The 26956-nt window shown below is 35.8% G+C and overlaps 1 protein-coding gene across 3 annotated transcripts in view; it reads left to right on the top strand.

Moving 5' to 3' along the window:
* Positions 1–10460, top strand: part of CD47 (CD47 molecule) — an 88067-nt gene extending 77607 nt beyond the window's left edge. The window contains exons 9-11 of one of the 3 annotated variants that reach the window (XM_051985240.1): positions 1193–1217; positions 1781–1813; positions 4340–10460. In XM_051985240.1, coding sequence (XP_051841200.1) covers positions 1193–1217; positions 1781–1813; positions 4340–4344 — 63 coding nt within the window. In that variant the 3' untranslated portion in view covers positions 4345–10460. The remainder of the gene's footprint in view (positions 1–1192; positions 1218–1780; positions 1814–4339) is intronic. The other 2 variants (XM_051985242.1, XM_051985243.1) reach the window with 2 other exon arrangements.
* The last annotated feature ends 16496 nt before the right edge of the window (positions 10461–26956 follow it).

Below are 26956 nucleotides of genomic sequence, written 5' to 3'. Positions count from 1 at the left end.
TAGTATATAAAGAAGAAACAAAAGAAATTCTTAGAAAATATTTTGCCTAATTATGTGCCAAAAAAACTGACAACATAAATGGTTATCCATTATCCAAATATTGACATAAAATAAGATAATCTAAATTATCAGAATAACAACAACAACAAAAGAACTTAAGTAACTTTAATCAAGCCATAAATAAACTCACAAAGGAATTTCTTTTAAAAAACACAGCTGAGGACAGATGGTCTTCCATTCAAAAAACAATTAGTTTTAATGTGTTTAAAAATAAAAAGATATGGTTGTAAGACTAATTTTTAAACTGTATCTTATGAATTATTTAGTTTATTCTCCTTTTCATTTCATTAACTTTTTCTTCCTGACATTCCGTCATTGAATTTTATCACATATTCTCAGAATACTCTCAAGAGAAGAGAGATGATCTAGGCAGAGAAAATTAAAAGGAAAACTGATTTAAATCCTCCACAAGTAGTACTGAGCCCCAGACATTATATGGAAATCAACTATTTCATTGAGCTCATCATAAAGCTTCATCAGAGCTTGACCATATTCATGTCACCAGAAATGATCCAAGTTAAGAACTGCTTATAGGTTAAACACACATTGTTAATCTGACAAACTGTTTAAAATGTATATGTCTGAAAAGCTATCAAAATCCATTTTTATGCATCTCCTTATCCCCAAAAGGTATTGTAATCGGCATTCAATGTTACTTAGCCTTTTGGGGCCTCTGTTTCTTCTTCTGTAAAATGAATGGTTGGACCAGATGACTTCAACAATACTTTCCAGCTCTAATTCTATGATCTAATTGGCTCATAAAACTTAACAATTTTTCCTTCTACATTTCATGGTTTATTTTGTGTGGTTTTTAAGGTGAATTCTATCCATTCCCATTTCTTGCAGAAATAATGTTTGTTCAATTGATTACTGTTTTTTGTGATTTGAATTTTTAAAATAATAAATCACTTCTTTCCCAGAAAGAATAACTCTTGATAGTAAATAAATAAGAAGAGTTCAATTATTATATGTTAATGATCTGAGTTAACATTATTAGGCATAAACTTTATTTTCTTGGATATTTAGATGTTAGACTCCATAGTATTATGAAATATTAGCTTAAAGTAGCCTAAATATTAAAGAACATAAAACAAATACAATTTTCATATAATTTATTTTAAATATTTTCCAGAAAGCTGTAGAGGAACCCCTTAATGGTAGGTGTTTATATCAGTTTGTTTATACTGGGTTGTTTTTTTTTTTCCCCCCAAAAAAAGCCAGTTCCTAACTTGGACTGGCTCAGTAGTATAGAGAGAGTGCTTCCATCATACTTTGTGGAGAACTGAGATTCTTCTTGACCATTCTTTTCCTAAGAAAATGTTTCCACTTATTTATTGCCACAATGATTCAGAGTGAACTTTACAAGTTCTGTAATTTAGTGGCAAAACTTTAGATTCCATTTTGGGATATTGCCAGATTTGGGGTTTCTTAAACCTAGGCCTTGGGCTTATGTTCCAAACTGAGCTTTCTTCAGAATAAACCTACTGGGAAGGGGGATGGAGAGGGAGGAGGAGGAGGGAGTAAGTGTAGAATCCAAAGAAATCAACCATATCTGATTATAGGTTTTTAGTTTTTTTTTTTAAGTCACCCTCAAAATTAAATAGGTTTTATACAAGTTAAATAGTTGGTATATCATGCCATTATATATGTTTTTTTTTTTTATTTTGCCTTAATTGTGTCAAATTTCTAACTGCTTGCTTGGCTTGTTACTAATTCTTAGCGTTTAAAGAGTCAAAAGGAATGATGAATGATGGTGAGTATTAAAATTCGTTCGTAACTATAGACTTGTTTCAATCAAGGAATTTTTTTTTTAAATCAATATTTTTGCATTGATGTTAGTAACACTGCTGTGATAAAAAGGGATGCTGTCATGTCATAAAGATGCTAAAATTTTAAAGATATGAACTTTCTTTTCTGTGGTGTCATGGTTGCAGATCATTCCCTACCCCTTGCAAAACAAATGACCAGCAACAACAAAACTTTCATCTAAATTGTCAAAAATATTGTTTGTTTTATGAGACAGAGCAATGATCTGGACAACTGGTGTTAGAGTCACAGTGAAATTGGAGACACAGCCATTCATAAGTATTCTTATAGCTCACGTTGACTTTATAAACCACATTACTAACATTATCCATATTTTATTGTATTTAGAATGTCAAATATCCTCCAATTACATTTTAATGTGATTCAGGGTGTCCTCCAAAGTATGCAGTCTGGGTATTTTATACCTCTGATCTAAGGTGTATCTTTATCTTGACAGAATCTCTTTTATCCTTGTATAATCTTTGAGGACATATCTCTATGCTTTCATGCAGGAATTTTGTTCACATTTTTTTTTGAAGAATTAAAAAAAAAAATCTCCAGTATAATGATACTTAGTTCCCTCCCTCATCTTTTTGTAAAGCATACGCCTGCCTATGTCACTTCCTTACTCAAACTCTAGTGGCTTCTTATTATTTCCAGGTTCAACTGTAAAGTCCTTTCTTTGGCATGTAAAGCCCTTCTGAACTTTGCTCCTTCTTATCTTTATGGTCTTCCCTGCCTTCCCCAAATTCCCTTTTTTTAGTTCACAGGGACTGGTTGTCCCTGCATTAAATAGTTTCTCTTCTAACCTCCATCTCTTAGCTTTTTTGGCTTCCTTCACATCGAATTCAAATGCTTCCTTCTACAGGAGACTTTTCCAAGTTCCTCCTAGCTGCTTTCTCTTCCATGATTATCACCCATTTACTCTATACATACCTTGTATACATATAGTTATTTACATGCTGTCTCTTCTGTTAAAACATAACTATTTTTAGATTTCTTTGTATTTCTAACACTTAACACAGTGATTAGCAGAAAATAAGCTCTTAATAAATACTTTTTGATTGACCCTTTACCAAGTATATCTTTTCATTATTTAAATTTTCATAAGCTTGTTATTGGCTTTTTCTTTCTGAAATATTAATGTCCTATGGATTCATTTTTTCCTATATATGTTTATGATCTTTCCATATTTTTAACAGATTTACGTGGTAAATATTTACAATGTTAACTTGGTTCTGCATGAAAGAGTATGAGATTATGGAATGAATAGCTTCTGTCAGTGTTATAGATCATTAGTCTTTTTTATGTTGCTTTGAAGGCTGTGCCTGAAAAAAAAAAAAAAAAAAAAAAAGGAATAGTGAGCTTGGATTAAGGGTGATCTGGTTTTTGAAATCCTGTTTTGATATTTACTACCCCCCCCCTTTTTGCCTCAGTTTCCTCATATATAAAATGAATATCATAATAAGTCTTGGACTTTTCTCACATGGTTGTTAAGAGGCTCAAATAGGTCATGCATGCCAAGTGCTTTGCAAATTTTGAAATGTTATATAAATATCACTTTTTTTTCCCTTCTTACTATCCCAGAAACAAAGGGTAACAATGAATTAAGAGGGCTTGATTCCTTGTTCAATTAATTTCTCCATGCTATTTATCAACATTAATTTCTAAAGTCTGTTATATGTTGGGGAAGCCTTTTGAAAATGGCGATTCATTTCTGTATAGTAGGAATCACAAAATTTTCATTATTTATATTGGGGGTTTTTTGGTTGTTTTTTTTTTTTTTAACAAACAGATTTCACTTGTTAATTTATTTGGAGAAGAATGGTGAAGGTTCTATTGGTTTTTACTTAGTTGTAATTTAGGAATAAATAAAAAGCCATTTAAAAGTGAACTGGTTTCTATGGAATATGGTAGAGTGGAGTCCCTTGATTACCTGAACCTATATTCTAGTGATCTGTATCTTTTTTTTCTTCATACTTCTTTTTCTTGTTACATGTTAATTTCTTGCAATTTCAGAAAGGCACTAAGACTTTGGAAGACAAGTATGAGAACTTTGAGTCCTCAGTACGACATCTCATCTTTTTTTTGTTTAATAATTTACTATCTTTTTAGCCAATATTTTTGGGAAAGTTTAATGAATGGAATCAATGACAATCACATATTTCTTCTGGATATAATTCTTAATTAAGTTAAAATCTGATTTGTATTTGATACTTTAGAAAATTTCAGCAATAACTTTCCATAAATCTTGGTTGATGACTCAGTGGTTCTTAAATTGTATATATTATTAATTGTTCTTCTTTTGAAACTAATGAGGCTTCAGGTTGCTGCTGAGTGATCAGTGTGCTTGAACTCATGTACCATATAATACCTGATTATAAAGACTCTTGAGTTGCTATTTAGATGCATCAACTTGCTGAATGAAAGTGTACTTGAATACTGACTGCATGTTTGCTCTTTAATTCTGCAGAGTAATTGAAAAGGAATGATGAACTCTAATTTGGAGGATAGTAGATGTGAATGGAATATACTTGTGCTCAGACACCATGGCCTGGATTCATTATCTGAAGAGAAGAAAAGAAGGAAATTCACTGGTTTGCATCTGGGGAGGGGGGGAAGGGGACCCACCACCACCCTTAAACGGTCGCTATGATTAAGTTTATATTCAAAACAGCTATAATTTAATTAAAAAATTTATGGAGATGTATATTGTATTGCCCAATTGAAACTAGTTTTGGGGGATTCATATTGTTCAGTAGGAATTAAGGTAGAAGTTGTACCTTTCCAGAATGTTACCTTTATCAAACCCCATGTCTTTACTTCCTGTAATTTGCTGAATTTTAAAAATATTGGTCAAAGGTGAAATTCACCCTGTACCAGTTGGTGGCTGCTCCAAGACATCTGTGAAACATAAAAACCAATGGTTTCCTTCTAACTTTGAAGAACAGAATTCCTAGGAGTATATTTCACAGGCAGTGTTTATTGGGTCACAGAATATTTCTGCTACTTCTGGGTCAAGAGAAATAGATTTTTTAAAGTCAAGTCAAAGTATCTTACGTCTTGCATTGCCACCTAGCATCTGTCATATGCTTATCTATGTGAAGAGAGGCCTTCATTCTGGAGGGATTACTGCTTTTGCATCTTCACTAAATGGGAAATGCAATAGTCAGAACCTTCTCTAGATTTGGGTTGTTAACTAAGGCCCTGCAGCTTAACCTTGTGATTTTCTTGATGTTTGGTTTTTGTTTTTCTTTGTCCCCACAATCTTTTAAATCCTGTCTTGTCCTCCTGTTAATTGCTTCTGTCTTACAAGATGTTGAGTCTTTCCTCTTCCTTGAACCAGGTTCTGTGATATATTCCAATGTAGTTGCTGAAAGGAATGGATCTTGTTCCCAGAGCACTGCTTTCCAGTCTTAATTTTTTGGCGAAAATAAAATCAGCATCCCAAGGGTATCATTCAGTGTTATCTCACATAGTTTTTGGTCTGGGGCATGAAAAACCAAGATTGAGACTTGAGCTTTGATCTCCTGCATGGCAGTACAGTCTAGTGCATCACCATCAGGCCAGCTCCTCCAGAGGGCCTTTTTTAAAACTATTGTTGTATCTATGTTGCATGGAAAAACAACTCATCAACACCATCCTCTTGTATTCCCTCCTCAACCTCTCCCTTCTCTAAGACTAAAACCTTAAAAAAACACACACAAAAACCTTTCCTGCCCTGGTTTGAAGTTTACCATTATGGCAGCTGTGATTGCCTGTACTTTTAGATTATTAGCACTCGTTTTTACCTTGTTCATGTGTCTATGAGTTGAGGGTGTGTGTCTGTGAGAGTATGTGTGTCTGTGTGTTTGTGTGATAGGCACATGCTTATTTCATGTGGACAATTGGGGTGAACACAGAGCAAATAATTGATTTTCTACTTTCAGTAGTTATTTAAAACAAAGGTATTTAATTAGGTAGAACTGATCATTAAAATAATTTGGTTATTAAAAAAAAAAGTCAGTTGTCCAGCTTTGTGCTCATCAGTACCCTTGATTACCAGCCATTTTCCCCGTTTGTATAATACAGCAGTCATATCTGTGGTTGCATTGATGATAGTTATTTCTTAGTCCACCGAATGTTCCCATGTGCCTCTTTTGTATGCTAGTTCAATACTACTCAACTTAATTTTCATATTTCATGTTGGGACCAAGTGGTTTGTCTTTGGCAAACCAAAATTTAATGACCTTTTGATGCCTCAAAAAAATCAAGACACTTTTTACAAAGCCAGCTCTATTTTTCTTTTATACTTTGTCATTTTTCCTTCCCACACTTTGTGGTGTTACTCAAAATATTGGCTAACATAGAGGAGCTAGGTTACAGGAAGTCCATCAGTTCCTGCTGCTCTTCTTTCCCCTGAGTTATTTCTACTTTGGGAGTATAAAGGGGGAATCCATATTGTTAAAACTGAAAAATAGCTAAAGCAGATGAAATTGCAAAAGTTCAAATCTCTATTTTTTAAAAGAATAGCCAGGTATGAGGATTTTTCCAATGAATTCCTCACTAAACTGCCATTGTCCTTTTTTTTTTTTTTTTTTTTTTTTTTTAAATATAGTGAACTCTCAATATTTCAGAGATGGTTATGCAGGAAGTATCCTTATTTTTGTATTCTCCCTATTTCTACCTGCCTTTGGGGCTTTTCACTGCCACCAAAGCAACTCCATCAGAAAGTGGCAGCCAGAAGATTGTGAAGAGGAAATTAATTAGTCATGTTTGTCTAAGGCATGTGATATAATGGTTAGCACATCGGTGCTTAATAAATGCTTGCTTACTGATTCTCAAGCAGCTCTGGAAGAGGTTTGACCAGGGGGAGGACATTGAAACCACCAGCCAGAGTAGTTTTGTGTTTTTTTTAATATCCATGTATTCATTTTTTTACAAAAAAACTCTGTCTTCCTTAGGTTTCCATATTGCATTTATCACTTAAGTCTTTTTTATTCCTGCCTCCATAACACTGTCTAGATTTCCTTTCCTCTCTTCATTCCCATGTGGTCTTAACCATATGACATTTCAACTACTAAAATATACCGAACACCTATCATGTATCTGTTATTCTTATTAGCATTTACCATGTTTTTATTATTTTTATTAAGCACATTACCCCTTGGAGGAATCATGTAGAGGAATGAGTACTGAACTGAAATCATGAGATCTCAGTTTTAGTCTGCCACTGTGTGACTCTAGGAAAGTGATTTCCTTGAACTTCAGATTTTTTGCTTATCTGTAAAATGGGTGGGTGGGTATATAAAAATATTTGAAATGATTTCTGAGTTTTTTTAATCACCTCTAATATAGTTCTACTCAGTTTCCCAGCAGTTTTCTTGGCTATCTTTAGCCATTTCTATTTATTTGGTCTATATACCTCAACAGGAATCATATTTCTTGCTCATTATTTTGATCAAATTGTTCTTAAACATCTGTTCCCAGTTACTTTAATGCTTCAGAAGATCTAATGGTTTCTCCAACTCTATTCACCTATTAGTTATTTTCTTTTTTATTCTTTGTCCAACCTATCCTCATGTACTGATTTACTATAACCTTGGGTACAGTTCTTTCACTCCCTTTTCTAACCTTTAGCATTTAAGCCCTTACTTATGAAATACCTTCCCCTTTACCCACCTTCCTCACCTGCCTATATACCACCTTTCTTCTTCAGATTCACAGATTGATCATCCCTTTTCTTTATCTTACTAACAAAATCCTTATTTACTTAGTACTTATGTATGTATGTCTATACAACTATTTATGGGTATACCTTGTTTTAAGTAAATCCAATATATAAAACTTCAGAAAGTAAATATGGAAATTATTCCTCTCTAAAGAAGTTCCCTTTTGGTGAATTCAAAATAATTTAGTGGACATTACCTTTAAGGTGCAGACAGAGCTGCAGCATGTTGAATTATACATACCCACACCCATACATGCACATACATATTAAGATATTTTTCCTGTATCTCCCAGTAGATATTTCAGGAGAATAAACAATCATTTTCTTTATTTCTCCCCACAGTGCCTAGTTCAATGCTTTGCACACAGTAGATAGTAATTTGGGTTGGTAATCAAGAGTTGGCTATAATTAAATTTTTTTCCCCCTTCAGACTCTTATTAAAGTAAATAAGAGTTTTTTCTGTTGACAAGTTTTGTGTTATGGAAATCTTAAAAGGTGATTTTTTTTTTTTTTTAAACATGAACCTTTAGGTCAAATTCCCCCCCCCCCCCAAAAAAAAATCATTAGAATGTTACAACTTTTTAAAAAACAGGGGAGCTTTCCTGTCAGTGTAAAGGAAATGAATAACTCCTTTTAGTAAGAGGCCAATTTCAAAGCACTTAAATAATCCCCTTGAGGTCTGAGAGAGTGGTGGTAGAGTCCCATCTTATTGTTTCCAAATTCTCTTCACTTTTCTTAACTACAACAACAAAAAAAGAATTAGTGGTACTTTTTGTGGTCTCTGTGGAAAAAAAAATACTACATATATCCACCATTCATTCATCTGTTTGTGAAAACCAGGAAAAAAAAATATTTGTAGGGCAGCTCTATATGATTTTTATTTGTGTTTTGTTTGGTGTTTTTTTGTTGTTGTTTTTGCAATGTCTGTTGTATTTATGTGCATATTATAGGGAAAGATTGCAAATAGCAATCATCTACTATTCCTCCCAAGCCCATTTAGATCCTGAGTTTGGCTGTTCTCATATGTCAGTGAATATAATCCAATTAATCCATGGAAGGAGACAGCAATAAACAGGAAGTTTTTCTGATGCTAAAATGTTAGTACCTGCCTTATAAGGGGAAGCATGTGCCTGAGGCTCTTGATCATAATGGCTATATACTCTGGCTTTATTTAAAATGTTTCTCACAAATTCAGTCTTTTCAAAAAAAAAAAAAATCACATTTAATGGACTTCCTTGTAAGGCAACAGCAGTGGAACCTTAAAGTCTTGTGATAGGGGTTGGTGAGGACGAGAAGCAGATTTTTATTTTTAATTAAATGAAGCATCATTTACAAAAAGCCATTGTCAAAAATTGGATCCCACGTGTTGTAAATATCCATTAACCATTCTAAATGAAGAAAACTTCAGTTTTGCTATGTACAAAGGCCCTTTTGGGGGCTTTTCTGTATAGCAATTAAAGGTGTGCTATTTGTCAGTAGCCATTCTTACAGTGATTTAAAAACCAAAGTTGTTTTACAGCTGTGTTGTTACTGTCAGTTTTTTTTTTTCTTTTTCTTTCTCTTTTTTTTTTTTTTTTTTGGTTTTTAATATGTATTAAATCAATTTGTCGCTGTTTGAAGCTTTGAAAATCTGCAATCTTTGCCAAGGTATTTTTTTTATTTAAAAAATAACTTTGTAAATATTTCCCTGTAATATTATATATACTTAATAAAACATTTTAAGCTGTTTTGGTGAGCTGCCTATATTACCGCTGTAGTGGACTACAAAAATACAACCATGTGTAATTTGAAGGGATGTGAATTTTCAAAGATTTAAATGTTGAGAATGAGATAGTGATTGGAGGGGGAGAGTAATGATTATTGATTTATAGATACCATTTCAAAATGTATGAGGGAGAGTTAATAACCAAGGTGAATCTCCGTTCTCATAAACATAATGTATGTATTACTACATTACCTCATTATAGTTGAATGTGTGATGCTTATATTTGCTGCATTATAAAAATGGCAATGTTTTTGATCATGTTCCTAAAATAAAGTATTTTGAAGATCAAATTCATCCTAGTTACTGACTCACCCTCATAAATAATCTGGAAAAAGATGGGAATGGAGTAACAAATTACTAAGAGGGAAAAAAAAGTATTCTTGAGACTCATTTTATTACTTATTCTCTGTTTCTGTGGCATATTGGAAGGGATACTCTACAAGATATCCCTAAAGTCTTAGCGCAATTTTAAGCTATTAAAGCTAAACTAGCTTTTTAAACTTTTGGAATACCTTATACTGGGAGAAGATATGGGTTCCAGTCCTTTACGTCACGAGCTTCCTCTATTCCTGGTCCTGTATGTGCATTTTTAGATATTTTCAATAGAAAAATATTTGGAGAGAAACTATCTTATTCCTTACCTAGTAGGGAATTTAATTTTTATGTGTCTAAGGACTTTTTTCACTGTCAGCAGGGTGGCTCTAATGGAGCTCAGAAAGCATTTAATGGTCTGCCTCCTGCCCTGAAAGTTGCCATGTGTAGCACAGAACTGTACTCAATATGATTAGAACACCCACTGAGACGTAGGTCTCTTTGAATGAAGCTGAATTGGATTTTTGGGCAGCACCTTTCAGACTCAAGGTATCAAGTATGACAGCTTCAGAAAATAATAGATTGTGATAACACTGATCACATAAGACATGATTTCACCAATTACTCAAACACAAATTTAAGCAAAATTAGAAGTGGATTGAGTGTCAGAAGAAGGAGGTTTAGGAATTTGGTTTCTAGTTTTTGTTTTAAATAAGGCTCATGCTAATCAGCCCATTGCTCAGCAAAACATTTAGAGTCTGTCATTTTAATTGCCAGAAAAAAATAAACATGATTTCCAACCTAAAAGTTTCTTTTGATCATTTTTGGGGGGAGGGGAGTAAGGCAGGCTTGTGGTTTCATTGGTCCTGCTAGCTCCCAGGTGAGCCAACTCCCTCTATTGATTAACAATTTCTGCTAACTGTTGTTTGGGTGGGGGGGGGATAAGGAGGGACATTACTAAAAGATTAAGGAACTTTGCAAAAGCCTTGTATGTTGATCCAAGTACTGCTGAATCTAAGACTGATTTTCTTTCCACTAATCCACTTTGGATTACTTTCCAAGACTAATTCCAAACTATATCTAGTAAACAGAACCTAAATGATTCAAACATGTCAGTTAATAATTGAAACTATTATTTTACTGCAGTTTGACTTAAAGGCAGCAGCTTTTGAATGCTCACTGTTACTCCAAAATCGGAAGGCAGGCAACAATTGCCTCATTGAAAATGATTCAACTTAACTCAGTTTAGTTAGTCTTAGTTCAGGAACTGCCTAGACTTGTTAGGTTAAAAAAGAAGCAACTTTTTTTGGCTTCAGCATTTGTCTAGAAATAATTGGTAACCCAAATAATAAAGTCTGATGACACTTTTATCCTAAGCCCTGCAAATTCGCTCTTTTGTTATAATAGCCTTTTTAAAAAGAAAAAGAAAAAAACTTATAATTTCACTGTAAGGAAGTTGGGCTTTCTGTTCAGACCTTGTAGGATGAAATGAAAACTTCCCTGGATCTTCTGTTGAAAGTTCAAAATATTCAAATATTCAAAAGGCTAACTTGCCATTAAAAGCCGGAGGTTCTTGCATCTCACTTTTTGTTGCTCAACTTTCCTAGTACCTACTTTGCCAGACAATTATTTAAGCAAAGAAAATTCAAATAAAGCCAAAAAAAAAAAAAAATCAATGTCTTTACTCTCACAAAGTTTATATTCTAATGGGATACACAATATAAAAATAAGTAGGACCATGAGAGTTGATGGAAGTTCACTTTAGAGTTGGGAAAGCATGGCCTTCCTCCTCTAGATATAACTTGATAACTAGGTTATTTTAAAAAGCTTCTAAATTTTCAATAAAAAGCCAACTTCATGATAAATAGTTGTTTTTGAAAAATGGGTTAGTTGGAATGAGTCTATTTCCACATTGAAATGATATAATTGAAGCAGTTCAACCAGTACTCAGCACTGTGGCTCAACAACATTAGGAGGGATTCAGTGTTTTGGGGGTTCTTTGGTGGACCACCTTTTTAACTTTAATTACCATAACATTATTTCTGTTGAGAAAATGGGTTCTGTGGTATTAGTCCTATTCAAAAATAATTTCTTTTTCTTTCCATCTAAGTTCAGACTCATTTGTCAATCAGTTGATAAGTATTTATCAAACACAATTACTAAGTTCCAGGCACATCCCTAATAGCCAGGGATATAAAAAGATTTTAAAGACAGTCCCTGTCCTCAAGTAGCTCACAATTTAATTTATCTTGCATTGAAGACCTTCAATCACATACCATTCTACCATCCTTATTTTTTCTCCCCATAATATACTTATGCATTAAAGATGGACTATTTTCCATATACTTCTGTCTTCAGGCCTTTGTTTATCCTTTTCTTTGTGTATGGAAAATCTGTGCATCTGTTTACCTGTTGTATTATTTCCCACTCTTCAAAGCCAAACAAATGCTACCTTCTACCACAGAGCTTTTCCCTGATGCTCCCTTCAGCGCCAATTTCTTCTCTTGAACCTCATAGAGCTTTTTGTTTTGTAACTTTCCAATATACTTATCACTGAATAGCATGCATTAGAGTAATCTATGTATGTTTTATTCTCTTGTTAAACCAAGTTCCATGTGGGCAGAGATCCAGTGGATTAAATATAGAAGAAAGAACAATAAGGCTGAGTAAGAAGACCTAAATGCAGATCCAAGTTTTCCTATCCTTCTTGTATGAAAGTACAAGCTTATTTCCCACTTTCTCCTTTATTACAGAGACTACCCAGAAGCCCAGTCCCACCCTATTCAGAACTTTGATCTGTTCTGTGTCCAATCTGATCTGGTATGAGATTTACCCAATCTTCAGTAACCTGATGGCCCTCTCTCCTGGAAAGTCACCATATTAAAGCCAAAATTAGTGCAGAGACCAGTGCAGCCCAGATTTCCCCATCTCTAAAAGATATACCAGCCTCAGCCTCTGTCATAGCAGACTGCACTATACCCAACTCTGTTTCATGAAACCTTTGTCATCTGGGACAAGTTGCTTACATCTCTGGGTTTCAAGTACCTCACCTTTAAAATAAGGGGGTGTTGAATTAGACAACATCTGAGTTCCCTTCTACTTCTAAAACTATGACCCTAATAAGTGATAATTGTATGAGTGATGAATAAGGGTCCTCAAGCAACATCAACATTAAAATATCATTAGCAACTACTTTTTTAAAAATAATATTCTAATTTTTTCCAATTGCAATATAAAGATAATTTTTCACATGCATTTTTTTCCAAGATGGAAAGCAATTTGATATAAGTAATATATGTACAATCTGTTAAACATGTTTCCACATTAACTATGTTATGAAAGAAGAAACAGAACAAAAGGGAAAAAACAAAAAAAAAAGTGAAAATGATAAACAGACCTGTATTCAGACTCCATAGTTCTTTCTCTGAAAGTGGATAGCATTTTCCATCATGAGTCTTTTGGAATTGTCTTGGATCATTGTATTGCTGAGAAGAACTAAGCCTCTCAGAGTTGATCATTGTACAATGTTAGTACCAACTACTCTTAACCTGCTCTTTGAATGTCACTCATCTTTTCTTTTCATTGAGCAAGTCTTTGGCTCTGTCTCACTGAGAAAGAAAGAAAGGTATGAGGGACTATATCTTAACTCCTCCCTCCCTTCACAATAACAAAAAAAAAAAAATGGAATTGAAGATTTTCTTAAAGATTATCCCCTTTTTGTGTTACAGATGAGGTTAAGTGAGGTGCAGAGAGGTTATGATGTGTTCTAAGTAATGCAGCTAGTTTGTGACAGAGAGCCCAGACTCAACCCAATCTTCTGATGCCTATTTTGCCTCTCTTTCCATCACATTGCCTAACTAACCATACCTAGGTTGGCCGTTCAGAAAGAGATTCATTAAGGTTTTTGACACGGAGGAATGCCTATTTTTGGTTTCCTAAAGAGGCATTCATTTTTTTTTTCTAATGCAGTATTACTATGTGTTTAATTCTTTTTATGATTGATTCAAATTATATGATGGCTATCTTTTGATATTTAAATTTAAGAAATTTAAGTCCCCAGTTCAAGGACTGACCAGTATCATTAATCAACAATATCATTAAAATGTTTTTAGATGGGTTATATCTATCACTCAAAGTGCAGTGTAGAAAAGATTAATATGGTCTTTTTAAAAATAGGCTGGATTCTCAAATTAATAACAGGTAAACTTAACACATCCATGAATTTTTATAAAGTGAATTTTAGAAAAACTTGAATTATCCTTTAATTCCCTGAGAAAGTCCTGCTAAAATTTCATTTTTTTTCTTTCAAGCTTCTCTTAAATAAATAATGCTTAATCTAGTTAACCAAGGACCCTAAAAATTTATGGATAGATTTCAAGGGGATCCATGCATTTGAAACTTCTATTATTTTGATAATTATTTCAGTGTAATTGGTTTTCTTTATAATCCTATATATTTTATGTGCTTAAAAAAACCATTGTCTATGGAGGCACACATCCATAATTTCTACTTCTGAGCAGTTTAAGTCTGGACTGAGTGAAGCCAATATAACTAAGCAATATGCTCTCTGCACTAGGTTCCACATTAATATCATAAGCTCTTCTATGTGAAAGATAATCTGGTTGCCTAGGGAAGGGAAAGCTAGTCCAGGTCAAAGCATCTGTGCAGTTCAGAGTGGGAACAGGTCCTGGGTTGCTCCCTTCAATTCCATCTTGGGAGACATAGGGAGATGCAGTCTTAAACAACAATATTATTCTGACATGAAGTCCATAGGTTTCACCAGAATGCCAGAGGGCTCCATCTCACATGCACATACATGTTTGTACAGTAAGAGAACTGTACTTAAATGAGTTTAAGGGGAAAAAAAGCAAAACTTATTTTTCAATCCTGTATTTACCATAATTATAAACCCTAATGCAGTCAACTGAAAGTTGTGAAAAACACTTCTCTTGAAAAACTATCTCTCTAATCTAAAAGTAACACTCCCATATTTCATACAGAGTGCTTTCTAGGAGCATCTTTATACCTGCAGCCTGCTTTTCTGCAGAAACATTTCTCAGCATAGTCCAAGTTCAGACTAGAGTTAATACAGCTACCATAGGCATCCTGTCTCCTACTTCAAAACAACAGGGACACTCCAAAACAGCTGATAATATAGAAGTGACTGAATAGCCTCAGAACAGATTTTTTCCTGAACAGCTAAGCCCAGAGGGATATTACTTAGTCGGTTGTAGCATGTGCTAATGAGGCCAGCATTGCTGGTTCAGTCCCCACCTGGGATAGTTATCTTTGCTTCCAGGAAACAGATACACATTCTCTAACACACAATTCCTCCTTTCAGCAGTTACAGTACAGCCAGCTACCACACAGAGGAATATATACATAGCCCATATTCTATCACTAACTTCCTTTCCAGTTATGTAGCAAATACATGATAATCAAATCCCTGCAGGTGATGTGGCTTAAATATTCTGAAAATATTGTTCAGAAGAAAAAAAAAGTGATTCTACTGAAATGGAAAATTTCCTTTTTGTTTGATTATAGATTTGGAGCTGGAAGGGACTTTAGAAATCATCTAGATTAATAGTTCCTCAATTTACAAAAGTCCAGAATGGTCAAAAGAGTTGTTCAATATCACATAGGTAGTTAAGGCAGAGCTGAAATTTGAACCCAGTTCTGGCTCCAAATCCAGTACTATTTCTACTGTAGTCAGTAATCATAAATATATGTTTATTAATCACCTATTATGTGCCAGGCACTAGATTAAGCTCCAGAGATACAAGAAACAGTCACAGTTCCTGTCCTAAAGGAGCTAACTACTATATCAAACTGTGAGAAAATGGATTTAGAATTGGGAAGAATTTCCCCTCTTCCCCCTACCCTAATTTGACAGAGACAGAGATATTGGCAAAGATGGAAAATGAGATTGAAAGAGTTCCTTGCCCAAAATCACACAGGTAGTAAATGGCAAAGCCAAATTTTTTGGTTCTGTTTATCTCTACACTGCAGTTTCTATAAAACAGATCGTTCCCCTTTCCCACAGTTTTAACAGGTATTTTAATGGAAACATTCATCTCTATTCTGGATAACATGTTTACACTAGAGCAGCTAAGTGGTGCAATGGATAAGTACCAAGTTTGGAGTCAGGAAGACTCATCTTTCTGAATTTAACTCCTGCCTTAGATATTTCATAGCTGTGTGACCCCAGGCAAGTCATTTAACCCAGTTTGCCTCTGTCTCCTCATCTGTGAAATGAGCTGGAAAAAGAAATGGCAAACCACTCCAGTATCTCTGCCAAGAAAACCCCAAATGGACAGCTAGGTGGTAACATTGGATAGAGTACAGACCCCTGGAGTCAGGAGGACCTGGGTTCAAATCTCCTCAAATATTTGACATTAACTAGCTCTATGACTGCCTCAAAAAAAAAAAAAAAAAAGAAGGCCCCAAATGGTTGTTGAGATTCAACCCATTTCCAAATCAAGGAGCAAAATTTATTATAATTGTAATGCCAGCTAAACACGCTAAGTTCAGAAAGGTTTTAGCAAAAAACTAGGATCAAGGAGATAAATTTATAGGAAAAGAAAGAGATTTCAGATCATTCATATCACTGATAGGCTAATTTTATGGCTTTGAGGTAGAACTGAGGAGTAGTCTGGTATATACTTCAATATTGAAATTTATGGTTTAGAGGTGGGGCTGAGGAGTAGTCTGGTATTCATCTTACCATTTGTCTCAGAAACCCCATTATCACTGACCAACAGATTATTATTTGGCCGTCAGCAATGTTTCTAAGACTATACTATAGTATTCCTAAAGCCAGGAGACTTGAGGATCATTGACAAACAGCTTGTTGGAACAATAGCTCTCCTAAAGACTGAGGGCCTTAGGATTGTTGCTATTTTTCTCCTAGAAGCTGCACCCTATCAGGGTCACAAAGAGCCTGAAGTGACTGAAAAATGACTGAATGACAACAATGCTTATATTATATATGTGTCATAAGGGGAAGTGGGGTAAGAGCAAATGAGAATGTGTTTGGGAAAATCATTCTTGGAGAAAAAAAAATCCCCTGCAAAAAAGACAATCAGTATTCCTGGATCTCATCCAACCTAATCTGCCAGGAATACAAGTGCTGATGGAAACAAAAATTTGTTAGTCTCCCTTTCCTAGTTCTCTCCTAGTTACTTAACTCTTTAATGGGGATGATGACATCAAAAGGTGACGAGGAAGAGTCTGTATTCTTCAAAAACATTAATAAGACCATAGAGGAAAAAACAACAATCCTATTTCCTAACTGTAACTTACCCAGGCTTTTAAAAGGGTTGGGTTTTTTTTTTTTTTTAATATAAAAATCTTTACAAGCCATGGTAAAGGTATCAAGGACCCCCTGGGGTGTGGTTAAAGTCCTGTCAGGGATTTAAATTTAATTATTAGCCTGAGAGTAAAGAAGAGAAAAAAAAAAAAAACTCCCTAAGTGTCACCCTGGAAAACAATAACAGGCCAAGCCAAGCACGGCAGCCCAGTCATTAGGCTTTAATGGATAGTTCAGCACATTTATTCTTGCCCTTGAAAAATGGCCAGAGAGGTTGCAACATTTTCTGATAATAGTTGGTGTTTTAGAGGAGTCTCTAAATGAGTCCCAGGTTTCTTCCTAGTAGTCTCTCATCTAACCCCATAGCCACAGCACAAAGACTTGGTCTGTTACCAGAAAGGTTTAAATGTAGAGTCTGAACACCTAGCCTTGAATGCTATATTTTGGAGACAAAGCCTTTCACGGATAACTAAAGTGAGATCCACACAGGTTAAGTTATTGGTCCAAGGTTATATATATATAGCCTGTTGTAATGGATAATGATGGATAGGAGACAAGTTCAAACCCCGCCTCTCATCCTTGCTGTGTGATTCTGAGTATGTCAATTGATCTCGCTGAGGCTTTTCTGTAAAATGAGATTGTACTAGATGCTTCCCCCTTTCCCCAAGATCTCTTCCCACTTTAAGTCCATGATATTATGAACTAAGAGAGCATCACAGGAACAATAAATGACCCAATCTTTGCTCCCATCGAAGTTAGATTAATTTTTTTTCAAAAGATAGGGAAGATGGGGGCAGCTAGTTTGTGTAGTAGATAGAGCACCATCCTGAAGTCAGGAGGACCTAGTTCAAATCTGGTCTCAGATATTTAATACTTCCTAGCTGTGTGACCTTGGGGAAGTTACTTAACCCCAATTGCCTCAGGGGGAAAAAAAGGTAGAGAAGATGGGGATTTATAGTAGATAGAGCATTGACCCTGAAGTCAGGAGGACTCAAATTCAAATCCAGACTCATACACTTGATACTTTCTAGCTATGTGATCCTGGGCAAGTCACTTAAGCCTGACTGCGGAAGCCTGTTTCTCCTTCATTCTTCAAGAAGACGGTGACATCTGGGAAGGATGCCATAGCACCAAGTAAATTAGATTTAAGTGAGGGATTTTAAGTGTACAAGGTAATACACCCGTAGGGAAGACTATCCAAATTGAATGTCATTGACAGTTTGAGTTGTCTTCCCTTGCTTGATCTTGTTGAATATTCTCATCCCAGTATAAATAAATATGGCTACTTTTGTAACTATAGAATGATGTATCAATGTCTCACTTCCTAATATCAAACCTAAACTACCAATAAACTGGCCCGGGGAAAGCCAAACTAAAACAGGCTTTCAGTGGTTTGGCTGGGATTGGAATCCTGGTCTGGCTTCAAATCTAGCATTCCTTCAACCATGCTGCCATGGAATTCTCTTACTAGCTTTAGAATACACTCCTTCCCTTTATCCTCACCCCAGGCAAGTCACTTAATTTCTATACCCCAATTCCTCATCTATAAAACTGATGTAGTAGCACTTGTACTACATATTTTACAAGGCTATTAGAAAGAAAACATTTTTTAAACCTGAAAATGTTACATGACTATGAGTGATTAATTCACAGTCACATTAGGGCCATATTTCCTGGTGGACCATATCTCCCAGAAGGCAACCCTAGTACTCCTCAGCAGTGCTAATATATTTAAGAACCAGTTGTTGATGATAAGAAAGAAAAAAAGCATGAGAACTGAGATAGGTATAAAAGTACAAGGTACACCCGGAAATGTAGTTCCTTTTATTGGGCCTTTGCCAGAAAAATGTTAGTAAAGCTAGAAAAAGTATGTTAACATGGAACTGGATCTGTCAAATTTCATCACATCCTCTCCATGCACAATATTTTTTGTTGTGTGTCTGACTTCCAAGGCCCTTTCAAACACTTTGTTAGGAGGACAAGACAGGGAAAAAACCACAGCCATTAATAAAATGGTATCAAAGAAAGACAATTTAGGTAATCCCATTTACTAGAATGCAAACATGACATTTTTCCCAAACCAGAGAGCCTTTGGATTTCCCCTCTGCCAATATGACTGAGATAAATCATTCATTCATTTCAATGATGATCTCCTGATTTTCTGAAGGTCCATAAAAAACAAACCCTTCAGTCACAGTAAGGAAGATAAAAAAATGAGTACCTAGGGTTGTTTGGACACTAATTATGTTAAATAAGCCATGATCATTAGAGGAAGCTCTATAGAAACCTAGATAGACAAAAATGCTGAGACCTTGGCAATATGAACTCAAATGATTACATCTCAGGCATATTCATTGGTGTCTTCAGGCAGAATGAGACATCTACATGATGGAGTGACCAGTTGCTGGTTTTAGGATGAGAAGGCTTGAGTGTGAATCCTGCCTCAGAGAAACAGTCTTGTCACAACCTCTCAGCCTCAGTTTCCTCTGTAAAAGAGGGATAATAATATCACCTGCCTCATAAGGGTATAATCAACTGAGATTACATGGAAAGTGCCTTGCAAAATTTGAAAGAACATCTATTCATAAGTCATATATTTATTTTTAAAATCATCTGAGGTAACTCCAAAATATTGAAACCTTGGTCTATATGTCCTTTTAGAGGGATAAAATGAAAAATCAGAGAAAACACAAGATATTGATAGGTTAGTAGCAGGGCAGAGAGTTGTGGGAACCTCTCTTTGGCCAGCACAGGTCCAACGTGAAAGAATTCACGAACGCGAAATATTAGACTGGCAAAAAGGAAGTTTATTGTGGGAACTGCAGAAGTCAGCTTTGCTAGGAAGACTGACTTTCGAGTGACAAAGTCCTGGCAGAGAGATAAAGGTTCTAGCAGAGAAATCCTGGAAGAGAGATAAACAGAGTTGTTAACACTGAGAAGAGAATGTCTTCACAGCAGGCAGGGATCCTGACAGGCAACTATACTAAGGAGAGAGGTTCTTTGACAAGGTATGCTCCTATCTGGAATTATGCCCAAAAAGTTATCAAACTGTGCATACCCTTTGATCCAGCAGTGTTTCTATTGGGCTTATATCCCAAAGAGATACTAAAGAAGGGAAAGGGACCTATATGTGCCAAAATGTTTGTGGCAGCCCTGTTTGTAGTGGCTAGAAGCTGGAAATGAAAGGATGCCCATCAACTGGAGAATGACTGGGTAAGTTGTGGTATATGAATGTTATGGAATATTATTGTTCTGTAAGAAATGACCAGCAGGATGAATACAGAGAGGACTGGCGAGACTTACATGAACTGATGCTAAGTGAAATGAGCAGAACCAGGAGATCATTATATTCTTCGACAACGATATTGTATGAGGATGTAGTCTGATGGAAGTGGATTTCTTTGATAAAGAGACCTAACTCAGTTTCAATTGATAAATGATGGACAGAAGCAGCTTTTTTGTTTTTCTTCCCGGGTTGTTTTTACCTTCTGAATCCAATTTTCCCTGTGCAACAAGAGAACTGTTCAGTTCTGCAAACATATATTGTATCTAGGATATACTGCAACATATCTAACATATAAGGACTGCTTGCCGTCTAGGGGAGGGAGTGGAAGGAGGGAGAGGAAAAATCGGAACAGAAGCAAGTGCAAGGGATAATGTTGTAAAAAAAATTACCCTGGCATGGATTCTGTCAATATAAAGTTATTATAAAATAAAATAAAATATTTAAAAAAAAAAAAGACAAGGTATGCTCCTGCTTTGGACCTCTACAAAGAAATGAGCACAAAATTACCCTTTAATAGGAAATCTGAGACTCAGGTTTCAGGTTGAAAAGAAAGCCAATCCCCTCCCCCTCCCTCCCCGCACACACACTTCCCCAGGCCCAGATACTCATCTTGGAGTTTCAGTCACTCTATATCAGGCTCAGTTCTCCCAATAGAATTTGAATGGGGATCTGGATATCAATATGGGGGTGATTTCTCTTAAAAAGGCCCAGCCTGAGAAATATATTCTCTCATAGACTCTGTAGAGCCTGGGAGACCAGGAATCTCCCTTCTTTTACAGCTCAAAAGGGGACAAAATTTCAGAGTGATAATTTTACAGATTAAAGGGACCGCAGTTTCACACCCCTGGAAAAACTATATGAACTAGAAAGGTTATCTTCATAGGATTTAGAGATGGTATGAATTGAAAACCAAGTATTTATTAGCATCTACAGCGAGCCACACATTGGGCTGGGTGCTAGGGATAAAAATATGTTGAATGAAACAATCCCTACTCACAAGAAGCTTACATTCTAATAGGAGAGACAACAAAGAACATATACAAATGGACACAGGAGGAAACTTAGCTGCTATCTATCCTGATTCATTCATTTTACAAGGATGAAGGTCACACAGCTGGTATCAGAGCCAGAATTTGAAATTCAGTGCTCTCACCATCCTACCAGGCAGCCTCAATTTGCTTTAACAAAGAGTTATTAAGAGTCTATTGTGTGCTATGGAGAATTATGCCAAGCACTGAGGGAGGTGGGAAATTTAGCTAAAACACTTCCTTCCTTCAGTATAGGCTCTAAAGGGAGAATATGTCGAGTTCACTAACTAATTGAGTCAAATCAACAAGCCCTTATTAAGTAGGGACAGTGCAAGGTTCAGGTGGGGGGAAGGAGAGAATTTTATCCAACCTGTGATTTTACTGGAATAGGAAACTCCCAGTGGGAAGTTCTTTCAGCTAATATAGATCTGTAACTTTTCTGGAATTTAGTTTTAGGGCAAGGATTGTTTTTTTTAAATTATTTTCCCCAAATACAAGTTTAAAACAATATATATATTTTTTAAGATTTTTAAGTTCCAGATTTTCTCCCCTTTTTGCCTTTCCCCTCATTGAGAAGGCAAACAATTTGATATGGGTTATACATGTGCAGTCTTACAAAACATATTCCCATGTTAGCCAAGTTATGGGGGGAAAAAAAGAAAAAGAAAGAAAAAAAGCACATTCTGATTGGAATTAAGACTCCATCAATTCTTTTTCCATGAGGATAGCATTTTCTATCTAACATCCTTCAGAGCTATCTTGGAACATTGCATTGATGAGAATAGCCAAATCATTCATAGTGATCATCATAGAATATTGCTATTATCCTATACAATGTTCTTCTGGTTCTATAGAGCAAGAATTATTAATTTTTTTTTGATGTCATGGTCTCCTTTGGTAATATGATAAAGCCCATGGAATGCTCAAAATAAAGTTTTTAAATACAGAAAATCAAAAGGATAGAATTATAAAGGAAATTGATTTTATTGAAATTGTTCTTTACTTCATTTGTGCCCAACTCTTCCCAATCCTATTTGGGGATTTCTTGGCAAAGATACTGGAGTGGTTTACCATTTCCTTCTCCAGCTCATTTTACAAATGAGCAAACTGAAGTTCAGGGTCACACAGCTAGTGTCTGAGGCCTGATTTGAATTCAGACCTTCCTGACTCCAGGCCCAACACTCTATCCCTTGCACCACTTAGCTGCCCTTTTATTGAAATATAGTTATTAATTTTTTTAATTTAATGGACTCCAGGTTAAGATTCCCTATTTTGGAATTGGCTAGGAGCACTGTGAGGTTAAACTACTTATCCAGTGTTCCACAGTCAGTATGTGTCAGAGGTGGGTCTTGAATCTTTCTGACTCCAAGATTAGTGAGTGCTCTATCCATGATGGAAAGCTACCTATCAAATGTTGGGGATACAAAGGACAAAACTAAAGAATAAGATGTCCTCTACCCTCAAGGTTTCTGCAATTTACTATATTACATAAATGAAAACTATAATAAATAAATACAAAATAATTTTAAGAGGAAGAGTATACTTAGAACTGAGAGTGGAGAAAGGGTGACCAAAGGGGATCAGGAAAGACATTCTAAAGGAGGTGCTCCTTGAACTAATATCTGAAGGAAGCTGAGAATTCTAAGAAGTGGAATGAGGAGGAAAGAGAGTATTACAGATATGAAGAACATTACCTGTGCAAGGCTTAGGGGATAGGAATGCTGAATTGGGGCCAGCAAATAGATCAGTTTGGCTGGAAGAATGGAAAGCATGGAAGATAAAAAATCTATTTAATAGAGAGAGATGGGAGAAACTGGCCAATCAGACATCAATCCTGGGAGCATAGACAAAGGACTCATATAGATGTTTGTAGAAATTCATGAAAATGTGGCTTGAAGGAGCTCAGCTTTCCATTTCAAAATATATGCAGGTATTCTCTGTTTCCTAATTACTGTATGGTATAGAAAAAGCCTTTTGGTTGTTTGCTGAGCTTGAACTGAGCACTTACAAAAGAATCCCAGTGGAGAAATTCACTACTTTTCCCTCCTGCTGCCCATAAAGCATAAAGACAACTCTCTGAACTCTAAAGGCCAGAGGTAGTAGACCTTTATACATGCTCTCCCCAAATTCACACAAAGGAGGCAGGTAAGTACATGACTGCTAGGCAAGCCTCTATATTGAACAGGGGACATCTCTTCTTTGTCTCTTCTTTCCTTTGATACATGGTGTCATGTGAATTTTGAAAGGTCAGAGGATTAGAGGTCCAATGACAAGAATCCATAGGAGAATTTGCCTGCAGTCAAACCCAGTGTGCCCACACAGGCTTGAGGATCAACCTGCAAGACCGAGACCATTAGGAGTTCAACCTAAAACCTACAAGACATTTTCTACAAGCAGGAGACTATCTTTGTCCCCTGGCCCTGGCAGATTCAGAGCAAACTTGGTGGGGTGAATACTTTGTAGCAACTGCTTTAAATTTGAACCCACTCTCCCTGATGACCATGGTTTTAGGGAGGAAAGTATACCCTGTATCTTCCACATACACATGCTGATCTATCCAATGAGATCGGGAGTTGTCTTTCCATCATGTGGCTCATCAAACAGCTCTGTGCCTGTTTACAGAAATGGGATGTCATTGCCTGGTCCTCCCTCAGTACATCTAGAAGTACATCTAGAAAGGAAGGGTAGGTATAGATTTTTAAGGGTGTTAACCACCTGGTTGAATTTATAATGTATAATTTAACCTAGCAGCAATAAAGTTACTGATGCTTCTTCAGCAGCAGAGAAATATATTCAGAGATATTCTTTAGGAATATTACTTTTGGTAACAAGGTGAAAGATGGATTAGAGAGAAAAGAAATTAGAAGAGTTCCAGGAGGCTGTTACAATTCCTCAGAAGAGAGACTATGAGACTGAACTGGAACGATAGCTGTATTAATTGACATAGGACTCTGCTATTCATACTGCTTCCCCATGGAAGTCCTCTGAGACATTGTCCCCAAGCCTCCCTGCCATCTGCCAGCTTTGTATCACGCAATATTACAATCCTTAAGCCTAGGCCTCCTAAGAGTCCAATCCCTCCCACCTCTCCAAGATCTTTACTTTTCCAATTGATGTATTCTCATCTGCTGCTGGAATTTTGGGGAAGAGGGATGGGTGGAGTGGAGGGGGGGGAAACCTGGGGATCAAGTATCATTGGCCATCTTTCTGAGGTTTGAGTTTCTCATTCTCCTGGCTCTTCTACACCACTCCCTTAATCCCCTAAGAATCCCCTCCCTCCCCCCCCAAAAAAAAAATACTGAATGTACCCAAGGTAATGGAGACTCTTGACTCCATAAAGGAAAAAGTCTTTGAGTTGGAGGGGAGAATCAAGGGCATAAGTAGAGGGACTAGCTTCAATGAAGGATATTTGTACTTTAGTAACTAAAAAAAAGTAGGTATAAATGGGTAATGATGCTGAGAAGTTTTGAAGAACATAGTGGTTCAGGAAATTCAGGTATGAGGTGGGTGGTCCTTGAACTTGTTTAATCCAAATTCTCCCCTAGAGAGAGCTCTAGAGAGCTCCCTTTGCTGCCACCACCAGCTAATTAACTTTAGATCAACTGCTACCTTCTTTATGAAAACTTATTGATTTTCTCTTCCTACTTCCCAGGCCGGCTGTGATTGCTACCTTCTCTAGAGAACAATGTCCTTTTGCCTCCCTTGTGATATTTATCACATGCAGGCTTGTGTTTTAGGCATCTTTGGGTTGGTTTTACTCTCCTTACTTGATTGGAAGCTCCTTAAAGGCCAAATTGTATCTTTTTTTCGATTTTTGTACACTCATGTAGCATTGTGTCTGGTACATAGCATCCAAATCAATAAATGTTTATTGAATGGAAGAAAAAAGAATGGAAAAGTGGAATTGAAGGAGTTCACATTGATTGGGCTCAATTTTTTTCAGTAAGATAGGAGGCTAGGCCATTTGGAGTTAGACACATGGAATAGGAAGTGAGGGTGGGGGCATTCTCATTAAGGTAAGAATAAAAGGTTTGAAACAGTTTGTACGGAATGAGGCAGGGAGTCAATAAAGGTAGAACAGAAGAATTATCAAGTAGCAGCAAGGGCTCAGCTGAAGACAATTGTCAATTTGCAGTGGGTGAAAATCAATTTGATTTCATTATTTTCTCCATCGCTATTCCGTAGCCATGGAGCAGAACAGAGAAACTGAATAGTAGAGAATGACCAGGGATGAGGATTGGCAATTCAGGAATGTATACATGGTCAAAGGGAAAAGGAATTCTTAAATGGTAGCTACTCAAACACTAAAGTACCAACTCAAGGATGGTTATGGGCATGAAGTCAAAATTGGGGATATGTATTGGAAAAAACTGAGATGATTCAATATAGATTATATATGAAGGGCATAGATTATAATAAGGTCAATGAGTAGGATGATCAGAGAATCACAGATTTAAAAACAGAAGAGACTTGAGAAGCTATTTATCATTTTGTAGATGAGTAAACTGAAGCTTCAAGAGGTTGACTTGTCCAAGTTGACAAATAAATGAAAGAATAGGATAGGTTTACTGTAAATGAAAGAAGGGAAAGGCTGAAAAAATAGGTGATTAACTATATTTTACAAGTGGTGCTAATCCAAGAAAGAATGAAGTTTAAACTATGTTCATATATATTATATGGCCTGGTTAAAGTAGAGTAAAAAAGAAAATTGTCAGAATTGAAAATGTTAAGGAAATTAGTGCAGTGTTTAAAACATCAGAGAGACATAGTTTCTGAGTAATTTAATCATTTTATTAATAAGGCCAGCATGTTTATTAATAAAAGGATAGTCATTTGGTCATCTCTCTTAAAACAAAAATTCCTCATGGTGAGAGGCTCACAGTTTATATGCCTTTCAATGAGTTCCTGAGGGTGGCAATCAACTCTGATTTGTTTGCAATTAATGAAAAAAAGAATATTACAATGAGAGGATGGACTATATTACAATAAAGATCTTGTGATATATGATTTGGATGACTCAAATCTTGGCCAAAGAGATTTCTTGACTTTCAAATCACTGGTTTGACAAAAGGAAGATCAGCTTTTTCCAGATCGGTTGGAGTAAACAACAGGATGCATCTATTAGCTCAAACTTAGGATTTCTTTTATTGTATTTAGTTAGATCTCAGCTGTTCTGTTTGGGTAAGTATTTTAGAAAGATCTCCCATACTGGTTGATTCTTGTTGAGAAAGTAGAAAAGGGAAAGAGAAAAATAATCATTCTCCCATAATATTCAAGTTAGAGGTACTGTCAGCTAAAGTGTTGAGGAGAACGCCCATCTCTGAGGACAATATACATAGAAAGAAGGACCAGAGAAGTAAATTTAAAATTTAAGAGAATTATCTGGAAGTCATTTGCTGATATCAACAAAGAGGAGGAGAGGGTGGCAAAAACAGATTTATCAAAAGTGGAAAAAATAATTAAAGGATAATGGCAAAAGAAATCCAAAAGAATTAGTAGGGAACAAGAATGCCTAAGATTTCTCAGGTCCCATGATTCAGGAGGACTAGGAGAAATCAAAACCTTTAGTGGAAAAAGTTGTGAGAGAAAAAGGATCCTCAAAGAGAGGCAAGTTTAGGTTAATAAGGAGGAAGAAGGAATACTGTTAGGAATATTTGAGAATGCAGGGAAATGTTCTGAT

The sequence above is a fragment of the Antechinus flavipes genome, chromosome 3 (assembly GCF_016432865.1).
Source record: "Antechinus flavipes isolate AdamAnt ecotype Samford, QLD, Australia chromosome 3, AdamAnt_v2, whole genome shotgun sequence".
Classification (NCBI taxonomy): domain Eukaryota; kingdom Metazoa; phylum Chordata; class Mammalia; order Dasyuromorphia; family Dasyuridae; genus Antechinus; species Antechinus flavipes.
The sequence above is the reverse complement of the archived record's forward strand: the minus strand, read 5'-3'. Positions and strand labels throughout refer to the sequence as shown.